This window comes from Charadrius vociferus, unplaced genomic scaffold, assembly GCF_000708025.1.
Source record: "Charadrius vociferus isolate BGI_N301 unplaced genomic scaffold, ASM70802v2 scaffold114, whole genome shotgun sequence".
Taxonomy (NCBI): domain Eukaryota; kingdom Metazoa; phylum Chordata; class Aves; order Charadriiformes; family Charadriidae; genus Charadrius; species Charadrius vociferus.
Window position 1 is genome coordinate 187,650 of NW_009647949.1, and position 22,838 is coordinate 210,487.

A 22,838-nucleotide genomic window follows, 5' to 3' on the forward strand; every position below is an offset into this window, starting at 1 on the left:
TGAGGTTTAGCTGCCGGCAGGGCCTCCTGAGGAACCGGGCTTCCCACGGGTGTTTTCCGCCGGCAGCGCACCTCCTGCCAGCCGCTGTTCGGGCCCGGCGGGTCGGGCTTCAGTCCTGGGGTTAGATCCGCATGAGGGACGGGCTTCCCTCAGCCGCCCCCGCGGGCGGATTCTGTTTGTGTGTTTGAAATGCTTACAAGCGTCAATTGCTGTTGGGAAGTTTGGATTATTTTATTATTATTATTATACGTGTAATCCATATTTATTTAAAAAAAAGAGAAAATAATAAGTTTTAAATCGAAAGGCAACTGTGATCTTTATTCTCAGGCGTTTAGAAAGAAACTGGGGAGCAGAAATGTGCGTTTCTGTATGAGTAGCTGTGTTTAGGGTTCTCTGAGTCACTAGAGAGAGGTTTTAGGAAGGGAGGAAGTGTTACCTCTCATTAGAGCATTTCTCACAGTGTTTGTAGGTTGAACGCCAGTAACTCTTAACACAGTCTGCTCCAGAAACACTGTTCTACGCATTGAACTGGATAAGTATAATATCTATACTTATTATATCTGGGACTTCCTTTAGTAAACGTTGGTACAATTTCTTACAGCTTGTCTGAATTTTCTGAAGCTCTGCAAAGTCAAGTACTACAACTATTGTCTTATTTATAATGTACAGGTGAGTATTCTCAATTCCTTTTTTTTTTTTTTTGTTTAAATTCACAAACATGAAAGCAATATCTTGTATATTCTGCTTTGTGATAGAGGGATTTTATTATACAAACTGGTGACCCCATGGGAACTGGCCGTGGAGGGGAATCCATATTTTGGTAAGTAAAGCTTTTGTGCTACTTCATCGATAAAGAAGTTGTATAGGAGAATTTGGATTCCAATTGGATTGTCTTCAGCTATCTTAGGGCAGAATTAGTGATGGGAAATAGAAATGTCAATACATAGGTTTCTTTGGTTGTCTTACCTAAATAGCTTTTTAATTCCTATGCTGCCTTTGGCCATTCGGACTTTTTGTCTGTACAGTATTCTATCTCTGACCTTAGAAGCGAGGTTACAACTAGTAAGTTGTACACAAATTTCTGTTTATTTCGAAGTTAGCAAGTATCTATAGGTTTGCTTTTGCAAGAGAAGTATCATAACTAACTGCTCTGTAGAAGGGAAAATCATTAGCAGTTTGTTACTAATTTTATTTTCGTAACAAATGTATTTAATTGAGCCAGAGGGGAGTATAGAAGCTGTACCTGATTTCCTCTGTGTGTAAGAAAGCAATCCTGTTGCTCTAAAAATTTGAGTTCATTTTGTCGTGTTGAGTGTGTATTAGAAAATCACTTTTCTTCCTTGTTTAAGATGTTTTTAGTGGTCACGCACGTAAAAGTTGAAGAAATCATTCAAACAGCTAGGATAGAGGTTAGCAAAGTGCATAGATTCTACATGATTCCTTTGAAATTGGTATTAAAAGTAGAATTAAAATTGCAGAGCAGAACTAAACCTGGTGTGCTGGGGAACACAGTATACAGAGATAAACAGCTCAGTTTGAACAGAAGCAGTGTTGCTAGACCAATGTTGACTTTTGTAAGTCTGGTCCGTCAGAGCCTCTTAAATACAAAACCTTGAACACATGGATCACCACTCTGGTGATCCTGGAAGCAGTATAGTTGTGCTAAGCAGATGTAAGTCTAGGTAGGTAAACTTGCCAGACCGGAGCTGTCTCTGCACGTGGGTAGATCAAGTTTATTTTGATATTCTCCTCTTTTATAAGGATTGGTCTTCTGCATCTCATTGGTATGGCAGATAAGGAATTATAGTGTGATGAGAGAGTGGCAGGTTCTGTTCGGCTACTAGCTTGGAGGGTGGCAATTTGTTTTTTCTACCTGTTTGTTACTGCCAAAGTACACAAAATTGGAGTTTCTGGTCTTGCTACCCAGGAGACTGATGCAGGCAAAGTTTAATTTTAATCCCCTCTTCATAGAGGCTTACACCTGCTTATCAAAATGATTTCAAACACAACACTATCCTTAAATTTGGGCAAATGTGTGTATTGACCACGCCTCTGTTAATTATGGAGTGAGACAAAATGAGAGATATCAGGGTTAGACTTAAAAAATTAAAAAGAGTTTAACAATTTGCCGTATCCTGTGCATCTCAAATTACTGTGTGCTGTCCTGTCTGTATGACGAACTAAGTTTACACACAGATTTAGCGGCTTTCCATTTATCTTGGAAGAGATAAATGGGGCATAAATTATTACAGTGTAGATTAATTTGTTTTTACAGAACCTAGTTATCAAAATACATATTTGCTTCATGCCTTAGAAAAATGTTATTTGCTGCATTTAAAAGCATGCAAATAACCCCTTCCCCGCACCAAAAAAAAAGAGCCTCTGTGAAATGCCTCAGAGAAAAATCTATTGTTCCCTGTAATACAAAGTGAATTATGTAAGTGTACAGGTCCATAAAAATGTGCATGGATGTAATGTAAATTCTGGTTTTATTTGAATGCCAATGTAAAAATTTTTAAGATGTTCTATTTACTGTTTTACAGCATTTGTTTATCTCGCTTCTTAAAATTCTTTTGCCTTGTAACATGTGTATTATATATATTTGCAGTCAACTGTATGGCGATCAAGCTAGATTTTTTGAGGCAGAAAAAGTGCCGAGAATTAAGCACAAGAAAAAGGGAACCGTGTCAATGGTGAACAATGGTAATGATCAGCATGGATCACAGGTCAGCATACAGTGTTGGAAAGCCTTAGTACATGTCTGAATAACTAAAATGAAATTTCCTTGAATTCACAAGGAGGCATAAAAATGACAGTGTCATCTCAGTAGCGTCATCTTGTAATATGGTCAAAAAGCATGCCATAGATAAGTATTTTGCATTGTGTTCTGAGTGCCCATGGGAATTTGAGATTAAAGAGATTAAAATGCTCAGATTCAAATCCTGTCCTAGATTCATTTTATAAATTTTGTTAGCATTCAGTCCTCTTTATTTTTTTCCTTTGTTTATTCATTTCTGTTAATACCTTGGTGGGATTTTGATAATGTATAGCATGGCCAGGAAAAAAATCCTGTAGTTAAATGGAAGTGAAAAGTAAGGAAACTGGGTATTTAATAATCCTGTAACTATCGGGTTATAATTTCATGTTAGTTTGAAAACTGAAATCGTACTACAGTTTCCTCTGTATGGTTACAGAGTGTGTGCATTAATAATATAATGTAAGTTTACAGTTTTAGCCCAGTGGTGTTATAAAAGAATATTTGAAAGTGGTGGCGTTCCCTTTGCTGTTCCCTGTTCACAGAGTTTTTGCTATAGGTATATTTAAAACTCTAATCTCATAGAATGATATTATTTCTAAATTTTTATTTTAGATGCATTGTCACTTTTATATATTAAAATGCCTCACTTGTAATATGCATATGTTTTAATTAAAAAAAATGGGGTTTTTTAATAATCAAAGAGCAATTTAAAAAAAATACAGTTTTATTCCAGCTAGAGCTTGTAATATGTGGAGTTAATTTTGCTGCTTCCCTGCATTGTATAAATTGTATATAATTGTTTGGGTGGGGGGTTTAGGAAAGAGAGATTACATTTGTATTTACATTTAAGAATGCACCCTGCTAGCATATACGCAGGCATATGGGAATGAATGCAGTTGCCAGGAGCAGTATTGCAGCTTCTTCCTTGGGAAAGAAAGATGCCAGTAAGGAATTATGTAGAGTTGGCTTACAGATATAATGTAGCTTAGTGTAATCTATACCAAAGACTAACCAGTCTTAACTGTGTTGCAGAGAATGAGGCGTGAGATGTTACCAGTCAGATTGTAAAGTGTGGATGTAATGGTTGTGTTCTGTTGATTGTGCATTTCTGCTTCTTCCTCCCTCGTTCATTACCAAGTGTCTTCTGCCTTCAATTTGTTACCAAGTGTTCAGTTGTTGTCAATTTCCACGGTTTCAGTTTTGCCCTAAAGCAAAACACCTGATTTGAGTTAAGGTACATTTCAGTGCCAATTCAAGCTGATTGGAATCAATGCTGTTGTGTTCTAGTTCTCCTCTCAGTGCTACTGCATCCTGTTTTTTTCGGAGAGAAGGGTTTGTGATACAAGGAAAGGAAGGAAAAAAGTCTGGATAAAAGCAGGTGAAGGTAGAACTGTGGAAGCTTTTCCCAAAATTGTCAAAATGCACCTGCTGAATACAGTTTGAACAGGTGATTTGAGCTCAGCTTACAGCTCACTGCTGCCCAGAGGGGTAGCCTTGCTTTTTCTGTCCTCTCTCCTTTTCATCAGCTGTGATGTCTGTCACAATCGTTGCTGATCTTGCTCAACAAACCTGCTGGGCAGATAACTACCTGCTCTTCCTCTGCTGGTCTGTTTTTCTGCCAGATTACTGAATCAAATCAATTTACAGAAGGGTCCAATGAGGCAGAGCTGTGAGCTCATGCAGAGGGAGGCTTGTGTGAGAGAGCCTTTCTTCTTCAGGCAGTGGCTGTGAGCTGTAGGTTGGCTCACCATGTTCTCAGACCTGATGGAAGAAGGCTAATCTTCTCCCGCAGGAGTCAGGAAGAATTTTTTTCCCCCACTGATTTCAGTGAGAGTTGTACCTCTACTAAGGTAAAACTCAAGCCCTGAATTTTTCTGTTTACTGTTACTGGTTTTGTATCTTCTTTTGTAGTTTCTTATTACTACAGGGGAAAACCTGGATTACCTTGATGGTGTGCATACAGTATTTGGAGAAGTGACAGAAGGCATGGATGTATTGAAGACAATTAATGAAACTTTTGTAGATAAGGATTTTATCCCATATCAAGATATCAGGTGTGACTGCTTTTAACTTCCCTTTTTGAGGAATACATTATAATTAAACAAATTAATCTTTTTTGGAAACTGGCTTAATGTTGCAATGTCAGGTGACCTGTACATGATATCTTAAGTACTCTTTTGTTCCAGTATTATTGGTAAAATAAGCAGGTACTAAAATAAACAATTATATAAGAAAATGCGCAACTATATTTATTGCCTTTACAAAAGCATCAGTACTAGTATTTACAAGCATATAGTATGTTTGGTTGCTTGAGATGTAACTGAGAATCAGCGGGGATGGTTTTCTGTTACTTGGGTAAAGAGAGTTTTATTTGCATGTGACTGATGCAGCTCTTGTTTTCTATAAGGATAAATCACACAGTAATCTTAGATGATCCGTTTGAAGATCCACCTGGCTTGTCTGTTCCTGATCGCTCACCAGAACCTACTAAGGAGCAGCTAGATGTGAGTGTTTATGATAGTGTCTTGGGGAAAAGTTGGAAGAAATAATGAAATAAATTTACCCCTATTAGTGGCCAGCACAGACTTGATCAAAATAAGAATTCTGTCTTTAAGACTTTGTCTGTCAAATCTATATCATAAAAGAGCTACACACTTTTAGCATAGGAGGATAAGAGATGCTCTTCTACTGCACTGGCTTGAGTTCTGATATGTCAAATGCTTGTCTGTTATTTGGGGCAATTGCTGTGTTTAATCAAATACAGCTGCTTAATCTTTTCAAGAAAAGTATAAAAGGGTGACTTGGGTGCTCTCCTCTGTGACTACGGTGGAGTTAGGTTGGAAAGCCGTATTTTGGATTTCTAATTACACTGTAGATAAGCTGAACATTCAGAATATTCACTTTTGGCATTACTGGTTTTTGTATACTCCGGTAGAACACAAAATACAACTAACTTTTATTAAGATTAAAGTGCTTACTGGTGTTCTTTTAAATGTGAAATAGTCTGTGTTTCAGCGGAAGTAATCTTGGTCATTCTTTGAGTTACATCTGCAAGCATGCATACTATTTTGTATTTGTTCAAATAGAAGGAATTTGCTAAAAACATAATTGCAATTATTCATAACTTATAGCATGCAGTTATGGAAGTTATGTGAGATTATCTGCTTGTATGGAAACAGTTGTTTCAAGCAATGAATAAACTGACTAGAGAGAATATTGTTTGTTTTTAAGATTAATAGATCTAATTGCAAGATTGGAATTAGGCTTTCATAGTACGTCTGCACTGTGGTTAATCTTTCATGTACCTTCAGATATGTTAAATGGTATAAGGAGTTCGATAGCTCACTGCCAACATAAAGATTTGAAAACTTTTACTTAATTTTCTTCCCCTATAGTCTGTCTGAAGATAGACGTTTTGGTGTAGAAATGCCTGTAAGAAGGGCAGCATTGTAGAGATGCTGATGAGGAGAAAAAAACTAAACCTCAAATCCCGCCTAGATGTAGACGTGTAAAAAATATAATTCTTGTTGTGATATACTATGTTTAATGTTTGAGTTTACTAGACACCACAGATATTTGCAGTGTTCCTTATCTTAATTTCTGGTAGGAACTATCTAGATGAGAAATGAGTTGACGCTTGTGGTGAGATGTTGAGTATGAGATGGGAGTATAAAGAATTTAGAGTGTCTAACTGAATATGTTTCAGATTGGGCTTGAAAGTTCGTACATAGTTCATACTGCCTGAAACACGTGAGGATAGCATCTTCTCTCTTTTTTTAATGTAAGTGGAAAGAACAGAATGAAAGCCCAGTTTTGCAGAGCTGGAGTGCTTAAGCATTCTTCATGTTTTGGGGGGTGAAGAGTGAGGTCATCCAAGTGATGTTTGGAAAGTGGAAAAGAATTTTTGGCCATGGCTTGGTAACAGATAGCTTTTTCCTTCATTTTTCAGAGTGGCAGAATAGGAGCAGATGAAGAAATTGATGACTTGAAAGGACGGTCTGCAGATGAAATAGAAGAAGTTCAGGCAGAACAAGAAGCAAAAACTCGTGCCATTCTTCTGGAAATGGTGAACATCTTTTTGTATTTACCTTTTAGATGCTATTGCTCTATGTGTGCATATTATATTAAGTCTAGGAGGACGTGTAGTATTTGTCTTGAAATTGCTTATGTGCTAAAAATGTCATGAATCTGTGCCATTAAATATCTGTGGTACAATGAAAGGGATTGAGTGTGAGCACTGGAGGTGGCTTTCTGATAGAACTGGTGGTGTTTCATTGTTAAAGACAGGATTAAAAGTGGGCCAGTGGAGACTTTATAAAAATTTGCTGGAAATGCATCCAGCTAAAAAACATAACGTATGTAATACGCTGCTGAATATCTTGGAAGAGGTTTAGCATGTGTGGGAGAAAGCTCTGCGAATTTGAGATAATCTCTTCCCAGTACGTATAGCGGCATTGAGATTGCATTATTCATACATGTAATGGATGTCTTCCATCTGTGGCATTAGTTGAATTTGACATTGGTTAACTTCATGTTCTTCCTCCTTAAATATAATGTTTGGTAACTGCTGGCAGTTGTAAACTCCATATAGTAACAAAAACCTGTGAATGTACTTTGAAGTCTTTTTTTTTTCTTTAGAAAAAGAAAAAAAAAAAGGGAAAAAAAACAGCGCACACACTGCTGAAGGATGGGTGAATCCATCACACTTCTTTATAGCTACCAAATTCAAATCTATGGTGAATAGTTTACAGCACAGACTAATACCAAGGTCAGTCCAGATGTGGCCACAGTGTTGCAGAAGATCTGCAGGTGTGGGCCCTTGTTTTGCAGCAACGGTTGGACTAGTGACCTGTTTTCTGTATAAACTTGAGGTTAGCTAAAAAAGGCAAGTGCGGTATGTGAGCCAATGCAGTAATTTTCAGAGAGTATTGCTGGGTAGTATGCAATAAGGAGCTATGTTATACAAGCTGAAGAGATGAAAAACCAAGTGCACTGCTAGTTTCGCTGATTTGAAAACCCCCAGCTATTAATTCCATTGTTCTTTTGTTGAAACACTAAACTTCTCTGAGAGTGTCATCTGCTTAAATCTCTTTTGTGTGCTCTTTTGTGGAATCTGTTTCTTACTTGTGTTATTTTGCTTCTTTTTTCTATCAAACCAATGTGCGTTACCTTTTTATTAACTTATTAAGTAACAGATAGTGATATTTTAAACAATTTATCTCTAGTCTTTTGTTCAGGTTTTAAAAAGTAGTGCTGCAATTCAACAGAAGGTGATGTGTATATTTGCATTTTCCTCTGGAACTTAATTTGCTAGGTCGAAGACGGGAATTTTGATTCCCCCCTCCCTTCCCGTTTTGTGTATTGTAAGCAAATGTTATTTCTTAGTAAGCATGAATACTTTCTCCCTTCTGTCTGTCTGAACAAAGTTGTATAATTGCAACTTCTCATCCTTATCAAGCTATCTTAAATTTAAGCTTATCCTAGCTGTTGCCAGATTTCAAGGAAAGATAAGTTTATCTTTGGTACAGACAGAGACAAAGGAATGGATCCAGTCTATTTTTGTTTTTATAACAGAGTGGCTCTAAAAGAACATTTTCACCTTTTAGAACTGTGTATTTGTTATGTTATAAACAGGGAAAGCAAGGTAGTAAGTATTTGTGACTTTCATGAAGTCACAGGGGTGGCATTGCAAATAAATGATCATTTTTAGGTGTTAAGGAAAACACTTCTTTGTGATGTTGAGTAGAAAAATATTTCATTAATTTTTTATTTTCTGGTAGGAATGTGTCTGAGATCATCCAAACGATATGTTGCCAGTGTGCTTGTGGCAATAAAATGTAGAGAGCTTTAGGCAGAAGAGATTAAAAGTCTTTTTCCTGTATGCCACAGGTGGGAGACTTACCAGATGCAGAGGTCAAGCCACCAGAAAACGTGCTGTTTGTTTGTAAACTGAATCCTGTGACCACAGATGAAGACCTAGAGATAATATTTTCACGATTTGGTCCCATTAAAAGGTAATTGTTGTAAAGTAAAAAGGAAAACCTTCTTTGTTGAAACTGAACTTGATTCCTACCAGTCTATTTAGGTTTGGCTGTTGAGACGCCATACTGCTACTGTAGTCATTTATCCTGTGGCTGCATGTACTTGGATAGAGAGCACAACAATGGTGATACAAAGTCAGATCTAGCTAGATGAGTATCCTGTCCCAGCAGTGGTTTTAAGTGAAAGCCTAGGAAAGCATAGGAACAAGGAAAGTGTATGATACTCTTCCCAGTCCCCCGTCCTCTCGCTCTGCTCTCCCTATCAGCACTTTTTTATCTCAGATGCTATGCGAGCTACGTACAGTATCTGGGTTTTTCTTTTCTGTGGGAATATGTATGGTTTGGGATAAAGTGACAAACATTTCTGGCATCTGATACACTCCTTGTTAAGGTGTTCCTAACGCCTGCTGCCTTTTTCAGTTTTGAACTTTGCTCTTAGTAATTTTAGCTGATTCCTCCTAGTACTGGTATCAAAAGACATGATGGGCAGTGAAACCTACTTTCCTACACCTCACTGTCTTTTTTCCCTCTATGTCAGTTTGTTCAGTACCTCCTCTGAAGACCTTCCACTTTCAGATAAATTCTCTGAGTAATCCAGAGAGGAGGGTTCTGGCACAAGACTGTTCTACCTTCTTCCTCGCTGATGACTGCTGCAAATAATTTATATAGCTTGTCTGAATAGCCTTGTCTTCTCCTTTTTTTTTTTTTTTCCTGTTTTCCTTTGGTGGTTTTTTTTTGGGGTGGTTTTTTTTTTTTTTTGCATCTTGATCATCTCTTGGATTGTGTATCTGAATCCTGATTCATCACTTCTTCAATATACATTGGGGAGGTCTTACTTTATTAAATCTCACGTTAATACTGCATTTCCTGCCCTTGTTGCCTGTCTGACCACCTTCAATATCCTGTAGTCAGAATTCTCATGTCATATGCAAGAGTTTGGTAATACTGATGCAATACTATGTTGTTCCCGTTTTGCATCTGCTGATGCAATACTTTAGGCTTCTTATTTTGACCAGTGAACTGCCTGATAGGAAGGTGGCTGCTAAAAAGGCGCTTACTAAGAAGAGAAAGTTATCACATGATGTCTCTAAACTTTCTTTAAAATGACTGGGAAAACTGTGAAATTTCTTGTCTTGCATTAGTGAAATGCAAGAAGTCAATAACAGTAATGTTGGAAAATAGATTTTGTTTCATTAATCAGAAATTCATCCCTAGTTCTGTACTTCATGTGAGTTAAGTGCAATAATTACTAGAGTGATGTCGCATGCATTTTTTCTGTGCAGACACCTCCAAATCAGTATGGATCTCAGAATCAAGTGTTGTTATAATACCTTCAAGGGGGTTTTGTTATTTTGGGGTTTTTTTTAACTGTTTTTCTCCCTTTTAGGCAGTGCCTGCTTATCCTATGTTTTTTTGCTGCTTATCCTATGTTTTTTGCTCCAACAAGCATTGATGTTTTAATTTCTTATCAATTTTTCAGCTGTGAAGTGATTCGAGACTGGAAGACTGGTGAATCTCTTTGTTATGCTTTCATCGAGTTTGAAAAGGTATGTTTTTTAGGTATACTGTATGCCAATTCTGCTTGTAAAAGTTCATTCTAGATATATATTTCCATTACGGAAAACCAATGAATTCTTCAAGTTTGGGGTAGCTAATATTTTTCTCTTACTGTCTTAGTTATAGAAGTTGTAGGTCCTACATGAGGCAAACGTTTAAGCCTTTCTCTATTCAACCAAGCCATACAAATATGTTCCTCTTAAGTTGTCTTAAAACCAGTGGGAGGGGAGCAGGTTCTTTTTCTTTCCCTGAGCACATTAGGACTTTGAAGAGTTAAAGAAGGGAATGCTAGGAGAAAAAGGAGGCATGCTGCATAAAGAGAGGAGGGTGTGTGAAAGAAGGTAGATTCATGTGTACAGGAGTGTCCTGCATTGGGCTTGTAAATGATGCTTGCTTTATCAGCATGCTGCTTTCACTGTGAGGTTGATAGTAGAAGTTTTCTTGATGGTGCATAGCTTCTTGTTTTGTATCTGCTAATCTCTAATCTGTGAGGAAAACACTGGAGAAGTGTTCTCACTTTTCTTAAGCCTACTTATGTACTTAAAATGGAGCTTTTATTAGTTGTCTTTTTTTTTTCCTTGTTTTTCTCAATGTACTACATGCGTCAAACATGTAGCTGGATTGGCAAATTTTTAAAATAGTGAAATGAACTGAAGAAATGGAATTTGAAATGCTTACATTCGGACAAAACGTAACTATTTCTTTTGAAATGGCACGATGCAAGAATGTGCTTTAGTTAATGTTAGAAAAAAAAAAAAAGTATGCCATTAAGCTTTGAATTTGTGTTTGAGCTTTTCAGTGAATATTGCTAGGAAATAGTCATGACTCAAAATGTTCTGGAAATGTTAATATCAGGAGGAAGACTGTGAAAAAGCCTACTTCAAAATGGACAATGTGCTGATAGATGACAGACGGATACATGTGGATTTTAGCCAGTCTGTTGCAAAGATTAAGTGGAAGGGAAAAGGTAGGTACACTTGTGATTTGTTAGCCCTTATAACTTAATAAGCCATGACTTCTAAACTGTAAGCCTTATGTAAAGAGAAGCAATTTTTATGATCTTAAATTATTTCATCTTCGGGGATATGAATTTTCCTGGTACTATAATAGAGCAACACAGTTGCTGCCTCTTCTCTTCACTTGTTCCATAAGAAAGAGTAGAAGAGTTTACTACTGCTATATTAAGATTGCATTGCCACGGATTACTTTATCAGATACATTTTTGCCACTAAGTCACTTGTTTCTCTCAAGCTTTAAGAGTGATGTTTTTTTATATTACTTATTAGCAATATAATATGGCAGTACACTGTTAATTTCTAGTTTCTTTTCTTTATTCACTGTATGACAGCTGGGTGTATACAAGGAAAGGTCAATATTCAGGCCAGGGATTTCCCCTTTTCACCTCCTGTAGGTCAACCATATGGCACAGCAGGCTGTATGTTATAAAACCTAGTTTCAGATGTTTGAGGTGGTTCTGAGATGAAAAATATGGTGGGAGAGGTGGGTACAGTGGTTTTTTGGTTGTTGGTGATGTGAGGAAAACACTGGAATTGAAGACATGACTGTGCATTGCAGTGGTGATGTTCTTGTGTGTGTTCGCCTAAAAACGCAGTCAGCCCTCAACTGTTTGCATGTGATTTCTCCAGGTTGGGGACTAGAGGTACTAGACACTGAGGTACTACAACTTGTCCTTCTCAGAGCTGAGTTGACTTTGTAATCTCTACTATGCTCTGCAGTGCATTGTATGCTAACTGACTACATGTAAAACTTCTATTTATCTGGGTAACTTAGGTCTAAATTGTCTTAAATATTGGAAAGCTAACTATATTGTCATCTTGTTGTTCATATACGGTACCCAAAAAATGACCTAGGGGAAGTACTGTTCTTCCACCTTTGGTAGCTGCTTCTTGGAGCTTGACCCCTACAAATTGATGGGCCCTGACCATACCCAGCCAAGAGTGTCGAGAGAGCTGGCTGATGTTGTTGCGAGGCCACTCTCCGTAATCTTTGAGAAGTCATGGCGATCAGGGGATGTCCCAGAAGACTGGAAGAAAGCTAATGTCACTGCCATCTACAAGAAGGGCTTAAAGGAGGATCCAGGAAATTAAAGGCCTATCAGTCTTTCTTCAGTCCCTGGGAAAGTTATGGAATGAATCCTCTAGGGGCTATCACAAGTCCAGTGAAGCATGTGGTTGGGAAAAGCCAGCGTGGATTCACGAAGGGCAAATCGTGCTTGACAAACCTGATCACCTTCTACAACAAAGTAACCTGCTCAGTTGATGAGGGGCAAGCGGTGGACATTGTCTACCTAGATTTGATAGAATCATAGAATGGTTTAGGTTGGAAGGGACCTTTAAGATCATCTAGTTCCAACCCACTTGACACCTCCCACTTGACCAGGTTGCTCAAAGCCCCATCCAGCCTGGCCTTAAATGTCTCCAGGGATGGGGCATCCACAACTTCTCTGGGCAACCTGTTCCAGTGCTTTACCACCCTCACAGTGAAAAATTTCTTCTTAATATCTAATCTAAATCTCCCCTCTTCCAGTTTGAAGCCATTCTCCTTTGTCTTTCATTTCTCCAAGGCTTTCCCCACACCCTCCTCGTAGAGAAACTGGGGTGTTACGGTCCAGACAAGTGGTCTGTGCAGTGGGTGGGGAACTGGCTAACAGGTTGCACCCAGGGGATGGTGGTAAATAGCTCCTTTTCAAACAGGCAGCCTGTCACAAGTGGGGTCCCCTGCAGATCGATACTGGGCCCAACACTATTTAAGATCTTCATAAGTGAACTGAATGATGGGATCAAGTGTACCCTGACAAAGTTTGCTGATAACACCAAACTGAGTGGGGAAATGGATGCTTTGAAAGGGAGAGCCACCCTGCAAGAATACCTGGATAGGCTGGAAGAGTGGGCTAACAAGAACCTTACGAAGTTCAACAAGGACAAGTGTAAGGTCTGGCATCTGGGAAAACAGTCCAGGAATGCAGCACAGGCTGGGATCTACCTGACTTGGGAGCAGCTCTGTGGAAAGGTACATTGGGGTCCTGATGGACAAGCAGCTCAATGTAAAAGCGAACAGTATGCTGCAGCGGCAAAGAAAGCCAAGAGGATGCTGGGTTCCCTCTACAAGGGCATCACTAGCAGAGATAAAAGAGGTCATTGTCCCACTCAGCGCTTTTCAACACTTGGAATACTGTTAAAGGGTGGCTACAAAGAAGATGGAGACTCCCTTTTTGCAAGGAGTCACATGGAAAAGATGAGGGGTAACAGGTACAAGTTACTCCAGGGGGGATTCCAATTGGACATAAGAGAAAATTTTTTCACAATGAGCCATTAGAATAATCTCCCCAGGGAAGTGGTGGATTCCCCAACATTGGACACCTTTAAGATTCAGCTGGACAGGGTGCGGGGCCATCTTGTGTAGGCTGTGCTTTTGCCAAGAAAGGTTGGACCAGATGATTCTTGAGGTCCCTTCCAACCTGTTATTCTGTCCCAGCCTGTTAATATTGCAGTTTTAAGTGTGACCGTAAGATGGCAGCACATTCCTGTAGAATAGTTTCTTAATCTGTGAGCTGGTACTTTCCCGTGAATGGATGGAAGATGAAATCTGACATGCCTCTCTTTAAATCAAGATATGACAATTTTTATTCTAGTTTTCCATTTGAACTCCTAAGCTGTAACAGTCTCAGAGGTTTCCCTTTGTGCAGCCCAGAGCAAAAAGCCACTTAATAATGAGAATATTCTGTAGGCTTTCATGCTAACAGAACTTTAAGTAGTATGAGATAGGACCTGTAATCAAAGTGGGACTGAACCAGTTGCTAAATCCTGCTTTGTGATACTGTTCATGTGTTATCTCCACTGGACATGAGTGAGGAGAAAGCCCCATGTTGTTTAATGGGATCTGCAAGCAAGAGAAGGACAGAAAATCACAACTTGTCGTACTCTTTTCTGCTCCGTTACCCAGATGCCAGTGTTGTTTCTGAAACTGTATCCTGCTATGAATCTCTGTATGGTTATGAAGAGCCCTTACATTCATAAGCAGGACTTAGCGATAGGTGTGGGTCTTGGTTGTTTTTTCAGTTGGAGTGAATTGAATATATTTTTCTGTGGACAGGTGGGCGATACACCAAGGATGATTTCAAAGAATATGAAAAGGAACGTGACAGACCTTCAAAACTTGCTCTGAAAGAGAAGGTAAAACCAAAGCAGGAGTATCCTTTTCTGGTCAAAGGTATTTTTTGAACAAAGTACAGTTCATGAAAACAGGCTGGAAAAAAATTCTTAAAGCTTGCTAAATAGCTATTTTGCTGATGCTTCATATAACCATTTGATGTTTGACATGGAATTAAGCATTTTGCGTTTTTCATTTGATGACTTTGAATTTAGTCAAATCGGAATGTGCTGTTTCACTTCCATGTTGTGTGCAGGTAAATAATGTTCCCCGTGTAGAGCCCTGGAATGACGTACAGCGTAACAGAGTTTTAAGTAGTTTCACAGGGAACCTGCTGCATCCGAAACAAGACCACAGTAGTAACTAATCGTGCTCTGCAATTATACTTCGCTTGTGGCGAGCATGAGAGAAAAGAAGACTGTAGCTTGTTCAGATATCCACAGGTAGAAAAGAAAGGAGAATTGGGACCTGGCTGTACTGTTTGACAGGACAGAATTCAGTCATTTTAGCACAGCTGATTTTTTTTCAATGTGTATGATCTTCTTCTGACTGAAATACATCATAAGTGTTGATAAACTATGGTCTGATAAACAGGGATTTGTTTGTTTCGTGAGCTTTTATGTTCTGGTATTTATTAAGTAACAGATCTGTCCTTAACCAACACTGTAAGTGCCAAGTATGACCTGGTGCTGGATGAGGATATAGAAGAGTCTCAAACAAGTCAGTTGCACTTGGCTAAAAAGCAAAAGAAGAAAAAGCACCACCACTCTGATGATGAAGAGGATGACAAGAGGACCAGAAGATCTAAGGTACTTACCTCTTCATGCATTAACTTTATACACGTTTATTGTTCTTCTAACAGGAGAAGCCAGGGGAAAAAAAAGTCTGATATTGAACTGAGGACATGGCGTGCAAAGTCCTGTAAAATACAGCAGTTGTAAACGTACAGTAGGCTGATGTTACTATCTGATTATGAAAGAGGCTTTCCAAATCTTCCTGGACTTTTGAAGCTTGGCATGTCTGAATGGCTTTTTGCCAAAACATCCTGAAGAGGCAATGTAGCCTCTCATAAAGTAGATCTTCAGCACTTTGAACCTGTTGTTCACATATTCCCAGTCATAAATTAGTAGTTAATCATATTTCATGAATGCAGGCTATTTCTCATTGTCTTGCCAGACCAGCATGTGTTGTTTTTTTCCCATATGGAATCAGAAACACCATCTCTTTGCATTATCTTTTTTTTATTTTTCCTTAACTGTTTTGGAGGTGTTTGTGTAAAATCTGTATGCAGGTTTGCTTGCATCTGTATTGTGCAAGTGTACAGTGCTGTAGACTCAGGCTGTGCAGGAGATTATCAGAAGACAGTAGTTCTGTCTTTAATTAGTTCCACTGCAGGCTGTCAGGTCAGCACTTGGGATAGTCAAGATGTTGATGTTTCATGGAAACAATGTCTGAAATGATAAAGGGGAGGGTTAACCACCATTGAAGTGTGAGCATTAGGGAGAATTGAGCTAAGCTGAAAAACAAAAAAAAACCCCAAACCCCAATATTTTAACAATGCAAGCTTTATGAGTGAGAACAAAGCTGTCTTCTAGCAACTTTGCAGCAAGTGATAAGGTTCTAGCCACAGTAAATAAAGCCATTGTCCTGGCATGAGTTTTGAGTACTGTTTTAAGTTCTGTGTACAAAGAGCACACAGGATTCTGGTGTTCCATTGCATCACTTCTTGCTGTGATGCTAGAAATAACTTTTCTCATGAATGTTAGCAATTACATTTTTTCAGCGCCACTGGTGAGCTCTATTGCTCATTTGTCATACAAGTCTTTTTGTCACTGTTTGTATAATTCAGTCAGGATCTTTTGGGTGGAGAGGAGGGACCTGTTCAGATAATTAAAGTCTTGATCAGAGCATATACATACAAGAGTAATGTTGGTTTAGACTTCCTCCTATCTTTTTGGCTGATTGACATTGTCGTTTTAACATTCTTGAAACAGATATTTCTGGAAATAATCTTTGTTCTTGGTGGTTCATAAATTACACATCTGGAACTGGCTGGTCATGCGTTATCAGCCAAGAACATTTTAAAATTATTCAGGTGTCTCTACCCCTACAGGTGGTACAACGAGTACTGGCGGCAGTGGGCTGTTAACATCTGTATGTTACAATTGTTACAAGGGGGCTGCGAGATCCATTAGCAGTAGTTAAAAATGTGAAGACAGAGGGATTCCTGGTGCTGTTTCCAGACTCCGGAAAAGACTATTTTCTAGTGCTTTACTCTGTGATCTCTTCCACGTCTCTGTACATCTTGTTGTGATTTAGTCCCCAGTTCCTACTGTGAATTTTTCGTGTAGTCTACTGCTGCTGTATTCTGGTATCTTCTTCTTTCCCACTGCCTTCCTCTCTGTCGCTCACCTTTATCCCTTTTGGTGTAAATAGCTTAGCCTTCTTATGCCCAAAATCACAGGTGGAGACTTACTTCTATTCTCTGATAGCAAGCAACGTAGGTCTCTCTTGGAGCTGTGAAAATTAATTTCTGGGAAGAATTTTTTCTCTGTGTCTGCACTTGAATATTCTTGTTAGTATGTACTGTATAGTGTGGACATACTGAGCAGTATGTTGTCAGGCTGATTTAAGAGATTCAGTAAGTATCTGGGCATGGCCCTTTCCAGGTGAAATCTGTGGGCACTTTAGCTGAGAAATCCCATTTAGCATATACAAAATGTAATGAAAAAAAAATTTTTTTTTTTTAGATTTATAATTTGGGCATAATCTGGGGAACTCATACAAGAACAGGGAAAGGAGGCATGTTTGTGAGGCAGAGTATGTTCTGTGTGAATACCAAGGCCAGCACAAAGCGTAACAGTATGGAAACTTTTGATGAATGGTAGCATTTTTAGTATAGCCAAACAAAGCATTTTCTCTTAACCCTATTTTGGAAATATGAGAATATATTTGAGGTAAGAACTTTAAAACGAAACAACAGCAGACCTTCCACAACTAGTTGGCCAATGACCACAATAGCCATGCTTTGTACATAAACTTCCACCCTGAGGCCCTAGTGTGGCAGAGATTTTAATTAACAGAGAACAGGGTCTTACAATGGGAACTTCTGGCAACTGAAACTGCAGTTTGTGCTACCAGCTCCAGCTATGACTGAAGAGGTTTTATTTTCTGAATAGTTTCCATGATGTTGAGTTGTTTTTATGTTCTCTTGCTATTTTTTTTTGTGTATTGTGACTCATCCTTTGCTTGTCTGACACCCGTTTCCTGAATCTTCAGCCTCTGTGTTGACATTTTAAGAATATATTTTTGAATCTTGTGCTGTTTGACTTGATTCCAGAGGGTAGAAGATGTAGGGTGTTGTGGCTTGCCTTTAGTAGGTAACAGGATGTGGGTCTGGAGCAGGAGGCTGCACTGACATGGGGGTTTGTGAATAGAATTTGGTAGAGTTTTTTTTGAATACAGGTCATGCTTCTGCTTGAGATCTATATTATGACTTTGTTCTCTTTCCAGTTTTCTCTGTGGTTTTTGGTTCCTTGGATTTTTTTTTTTTTTTTTTTTTAAGATGACTCAATCCGTGGAGGAGTATAGCCTATCCAATAGATTTTTGTGAGACAGAGGGGCTTTCTGACTTTCAGGTTTCTGTAGCGCATGGTTTTGGCAGAGATACTGATTTTTCTGGTTTTAATTTCCTGCTCTTACTGTTTATTGGACGCTTTCTCTTTACATTCAGGGTCAAGTTTGATCAAAATCTCCCTCCTGCAAAGGCAGTCTCTATTTGTGTGCTCCTTTTAACCTTTAACTAATGTGTTTAATTTACCTAGAGGTGGCATATTTATTCTACTTTTGTGGTCATGGTATTTCTAGCTGATTTACCTGCAAGTGCTGTTTGGCAAGTTACTACTTTTGGCAAAGCCAGCCATGAACTTCCAGAGGGCTGTCTTTCCCTTTTTTCATTTTTCCTTTTTCATGTGTGTTCACCAACACAATGCTGGATTAAGAATTGGGTAGATCATCACTTACTTATTGATTGATGAGAGGCTGTGATCATGGGTTGAGAAATCTGGATTTCAGCAGTAAGAGAGACACTGCTTTTCTTCTTCCAATGGGAAACCAGCATGTTTCTGACTTGGATAAGGCATAAAATATTTGTTTTCAAAATACCATTATTTTTATCAACTTAAGAGTGTTTAAAAAAATTGACCTTTTTCTGTGCCAAAGGGTTTAAAAAGGTAAAATCTTATTTAAGGGGAAATGTAACCCATTTTTTGGAGGGAACTAAGATGCAATTCATTCTATTAATTCAAATTACTACCCTTTTTTTTCTTTTTCTTTACACTGTGATCATATTAGCTACTGTGAGGACCTTTTTGTGGCACTTTCAGGCTTGCCCAGTACACCTATACCTTAAGTGCTTCTGTGAAGGTCATTGTGCTTAGCTGGCTCCATTCTCATATGACTTCTTTTAATCCTTTCAGCAAATTGCCCTTTTCTGTGGCATTCAGAGTGGGCTACATGTTTTTACTTTCAAGTCTTCACTGACCTGTTCCCTACCTTGTCTTGGCCAGTAGCTTGTCTCCAGTGCTGGCTTGCTAGATTTTTCAGCTGAGTGCTGTTCTGCTTTCGTCCTGTTTCTCCTGTGTGCTGGGAGGAAGCTTTAGCAACAAAACAGCTAGAAGGCAGCAGTGCACCAAGCCCACTGTTTGTTTTTCTGGCCAATATTTTTGTCATGTTCCTCTCTACTCCACCACCAGCGTGTCCATCTTCTGATGTTAACTGGGGCCCTGCCACAAAGGGGTTTGGAACCTGTCGTCTTCTTCAAACATACAGAGACTGAGACTTTTGGGTGCAAGAGTAATATGGCTGTGCATCATTCTGAAGATGAATGGACAAAGCTCTTAAAAATATCTGGAAATATCTCCTTTTTGTTGGATTCAGATTGGAATGAGCATTTGGCCACCAGTGAGATTACTGTACACAGCAGTAGCAGAAATTTTTGGTTATGTAGATAAAGATCAAATCTGTGATTACTGATATGTGTGTTGATCCAGGGGGTTTATGTTGCTTATTCTAACTCCAGCATTTCAGCATTATCTGCATAATTCTAAAGGTGGTGTTTGCTCTGGGAACCATCCTAATCACTGCCTTTCTAGATAAAAGCTCTGCTTGGAGTAGTTTTTTCACTACTCTTTTAAATAGAGTTTACTTGTTTGTACATGTGGTATGGGTTTTAACCATACAATTGTGAATACTACTGTCAGGAGTACATATTTAGGGAAATGAAAATCGTATCCGAAATTAATAGTTTAATGCAGACATTTTTCGTAGTTCATAATGGTCTGTGTTTAACAGTGGTGTTATTAAAATACTGTAAAAAGGTATCTGTCTACTAGAGCATATAGCAATACTAAGCATTCAGGTGATCATACCTTCAACACAAAAGTGCCTTTCACTTTCTTAATAGCGAGTTGTATATGTATCTTTCTGCAGGACTCTGAAGCTCCCTCTTGTATTTTGTTTGCTTGTATAGCTTAGTTGAATAATAAGAACAAAAAAATGTCAAAACTCAGTGTTGTCTGTTAAGAAAATTTTAGCAAGATTATGCTGAGCCATAATCTTGTTAGTGTGATGTTTCACCATCTGAGAATTGAGCCATCTTTCCTTCATTTACTAATACACTGTCTCAGTGGCTTCATACTCTCTGTCTAGTGAAACAAGTAAAGCAGGTGTGTCGACTGACAGCAATTCCTCCTTTGTTACACAAACTTCATTTCTCTCCAGAGCAAATCCATTGTGTGTGCTGCGCAACTCAGTCAGCATTCTTGGTGACGATATGCAGAAATCCAGGGAAATTCAAAATTTCCTCATTTTTGGCTACATGAATTTGCGGCATTTTTCTTAGAGTTTTGAGTGTGTGTGCTCAGACACCATTACCACTTACAGTACATACTGTTGGTCTCTCCTTTTGAGGCCATTTTAAATCAGACAGATTTGCACCCCTTAGGAGTTTACTATGTCTGTGCATGAGTGTATCTTCATCTGTTTTCTATATGGATCATACCCATCAGCCTGCAAAATACAACTGATCTTTCATTACCTTATTATTGTTTGACTGTACATTTAAAAGGATCGGATTCTTCATACTGCCTTTACTTGTGGACTGTTAGCTTCAAGGAAGTGAAGTAGTTTGCATGTGTCTGTGTAGTTTTGGTCTTTGTAACGGTGTCGCTCATTTTTACGAAGCTGAGAATTTAGGCCATTAAAGATTATTATAGACAGGTCTTAAAAAGTGTTCTGCATCTTCATAGCACTGGAATGCCTGTGAGGCTTGAACCAAAACCTACGATCGCAGTACTTTCATTACCTAGATAAGAGATCAAAATCACATCTAGCTTAGAAGCTTGTGTGACGCTTATGAAGAGTTTGATAATCTCCATCTGAGTTGAGTCTCTGATAGAACAAGTTTTTGCGAAAGCTCCTTAGGAAATACAAGCAGCAGCATGCCTGGCAGCCATGCTTTTTTCCATAAATGCCGACAAAACCTGTAGATTTACCTTCTTCATATAGTTGCAGTGGGTTTTTTTATGTGTTACCTTCTTCAAATCATCACGGATGTGCATCTATTTCGGGTAATACCAGCCTTAGCTAAGGAACCAACGATGCTTGACTCTTTTCTAGTTCTCTTCATGCCTTTGTATATTTTCCCCTTTTGTCTGTAACTGCATATCTGTCCAATTCCTTTAACAGGATTCTGATCGAAAACATGAAGGAGAGCGCTGTAGAGAGAAGGTAAAGAGTGAGAAGAAAGACAGGCATCGGAGTCGCAGCCGATCTCAAGAGAGAGATTACACGTACAGCAAACAAAGAGACAAATACAAAGAGGACTCCCGAATAAGAGACTGGGATAAAAAAGCAGACAGAAGCAGAAGTCCTAAGAAATCAAAAGACAAAGAGAGATCCAAGTACAGATGAAGGACAAGGAAGAAGAGAGCACGGGGAACTAGAATATGTTTTCTTCCAGCATTTCCAACATTCTCTCAAATGGACGTGCAGTTACTGGATAACAGTAGTTGCCTTCTGTTGGCAGCTTGGCCTTATAATTCTATGAATGCCCAGCGTATGACTGTCGGAGTAAGCTTTGATTCCAAAAAGGTTGTTTCAATAAAGTATTTCACATTAGTGAAAGGGTTTAAGTCTCCGATAAGGAATGTTGTCTAAAGCTTTTTGGAAACATAAGTGTCCACCAAGTGAATTGCCCTTCTCTGCTGTGAAGAGATTTGCAGGACATACCTCCTTTCTACAAGGAGGTTGTATTTATCTTTCAGCATTTTCACATGCTTTGGCAATGAGTGTGATAGAAGACCTGGGGAGACACAAATGTTTTGTGCACGCTCTTTCCAGAGAGCAGGCAGATACCATTTGTATATGAATACTCAAAACTCTATTTCCTTTCTTTAAAATTAACTGCTTCTGGTTGGCTTAGTCCTGGCACCTGTTTGCTGACACCATTGTGCAGCAGTGGTTAAAGGCACTGAAGTTACTGCTGTGCTGCTTGCAAGGGCGATGGAAGTGCTGCACCATACTAAATCACTTGCGCTTACTTGCTCACTTATTCACACAGATCACTTGGCTGTGTGGCATTGCTGGAGGATCTCTCTCAAAACTGAGATTCACTTGAACTTGGCCCATCTGTAGTCTGTTAAAGATCTGGCCTCTGTCGTGTCAGGGCGATCCAGCTGCGATGATGTCAGGCAGGTTATGTTGGGTGGGTAAGAAAGAAGAAAATAGTCATAACCAGAATTAGCAGAAGTACAGAATTTGTAACTTGCATTTGTGTTTGCCAAAGCCTAGGTGGGGTTAATTTTCAGGTTTGTGGCAGAGGTTAATAACTCTTGATCTACAGAGGAACATAGGTGGTGTTACCAGAGCCTGGGTCCTAGTGGAAGTTGGCAGGCTCTTAAAGGTCTGGCTTGCTCCAATAAACAAGACCTTGCTGTTTCAACAGTGTTAGCCAGTATGTGTACATTTTAAGAACGTGTATGTCCTCCTCTTAAACTCTAGAAGAGGAGAGATCTTGCATTGTTTAGAGGGGAGGGGGAGACATGGGGAACAGTATTTGTCTTTCCTTCCCCTCCATGGCATGTGTGATAGCTTGGAGGCAGTCTGTTTTGATGAATAAATTTCACTTTTTTCTTTTATGATTGTGTTTTTTCTGTAATATTTGCTGTAGTGTCTGATTGTAATATGTAATAAGGTTTTATAGCTTGATACCCCCCATTGAGTCATGATTTGCAGGACAAAGACTAAATCTA

The 22,838-nt window shown here is 38.8% G+C and overlaps 1 protein-coding gene across 1 annotated transcript; it reads left to right on the forward strand.

The window, feature by feature from the left end:
* Positions 1 to 607: 607 nt before the first annotated feature.
* Positions 608 to 21,708, forward strand: PPIL4 (peptidylprolyl isomerase (cyclophilin)-like 4). The gene is made up of 12 exons (XM_009883287.1): positions 608 to 669; positions 756 to 820; positions 2,609 to 2,726; positions 4,670 to 4,812; positions 5,166 to 5,262; positions 6,708 to 6,824; positions 8,648 to 8,772; positions 10,280 to 10,346; positions 11,212 to 11,323; positions 14,470 to 14,566; positions 15,197 to 15,335; positions 21,274 to 21,708. The coding sequence occupies exons 2-12, from the start codon at positions 786 to 788 to the stop codon at positions 21,496 to 21,498; spliced, it is 1,275 nt and encodes a 424-aa protein (XP_009881589.1). The 5' UTR covers positions 608 to 669; positions 756 to 785; the 3' UTR covers positions 21,499 to 21,708.
* Positions 21,709 to 22,838: the final 1,130 nt, after the last annotated feature.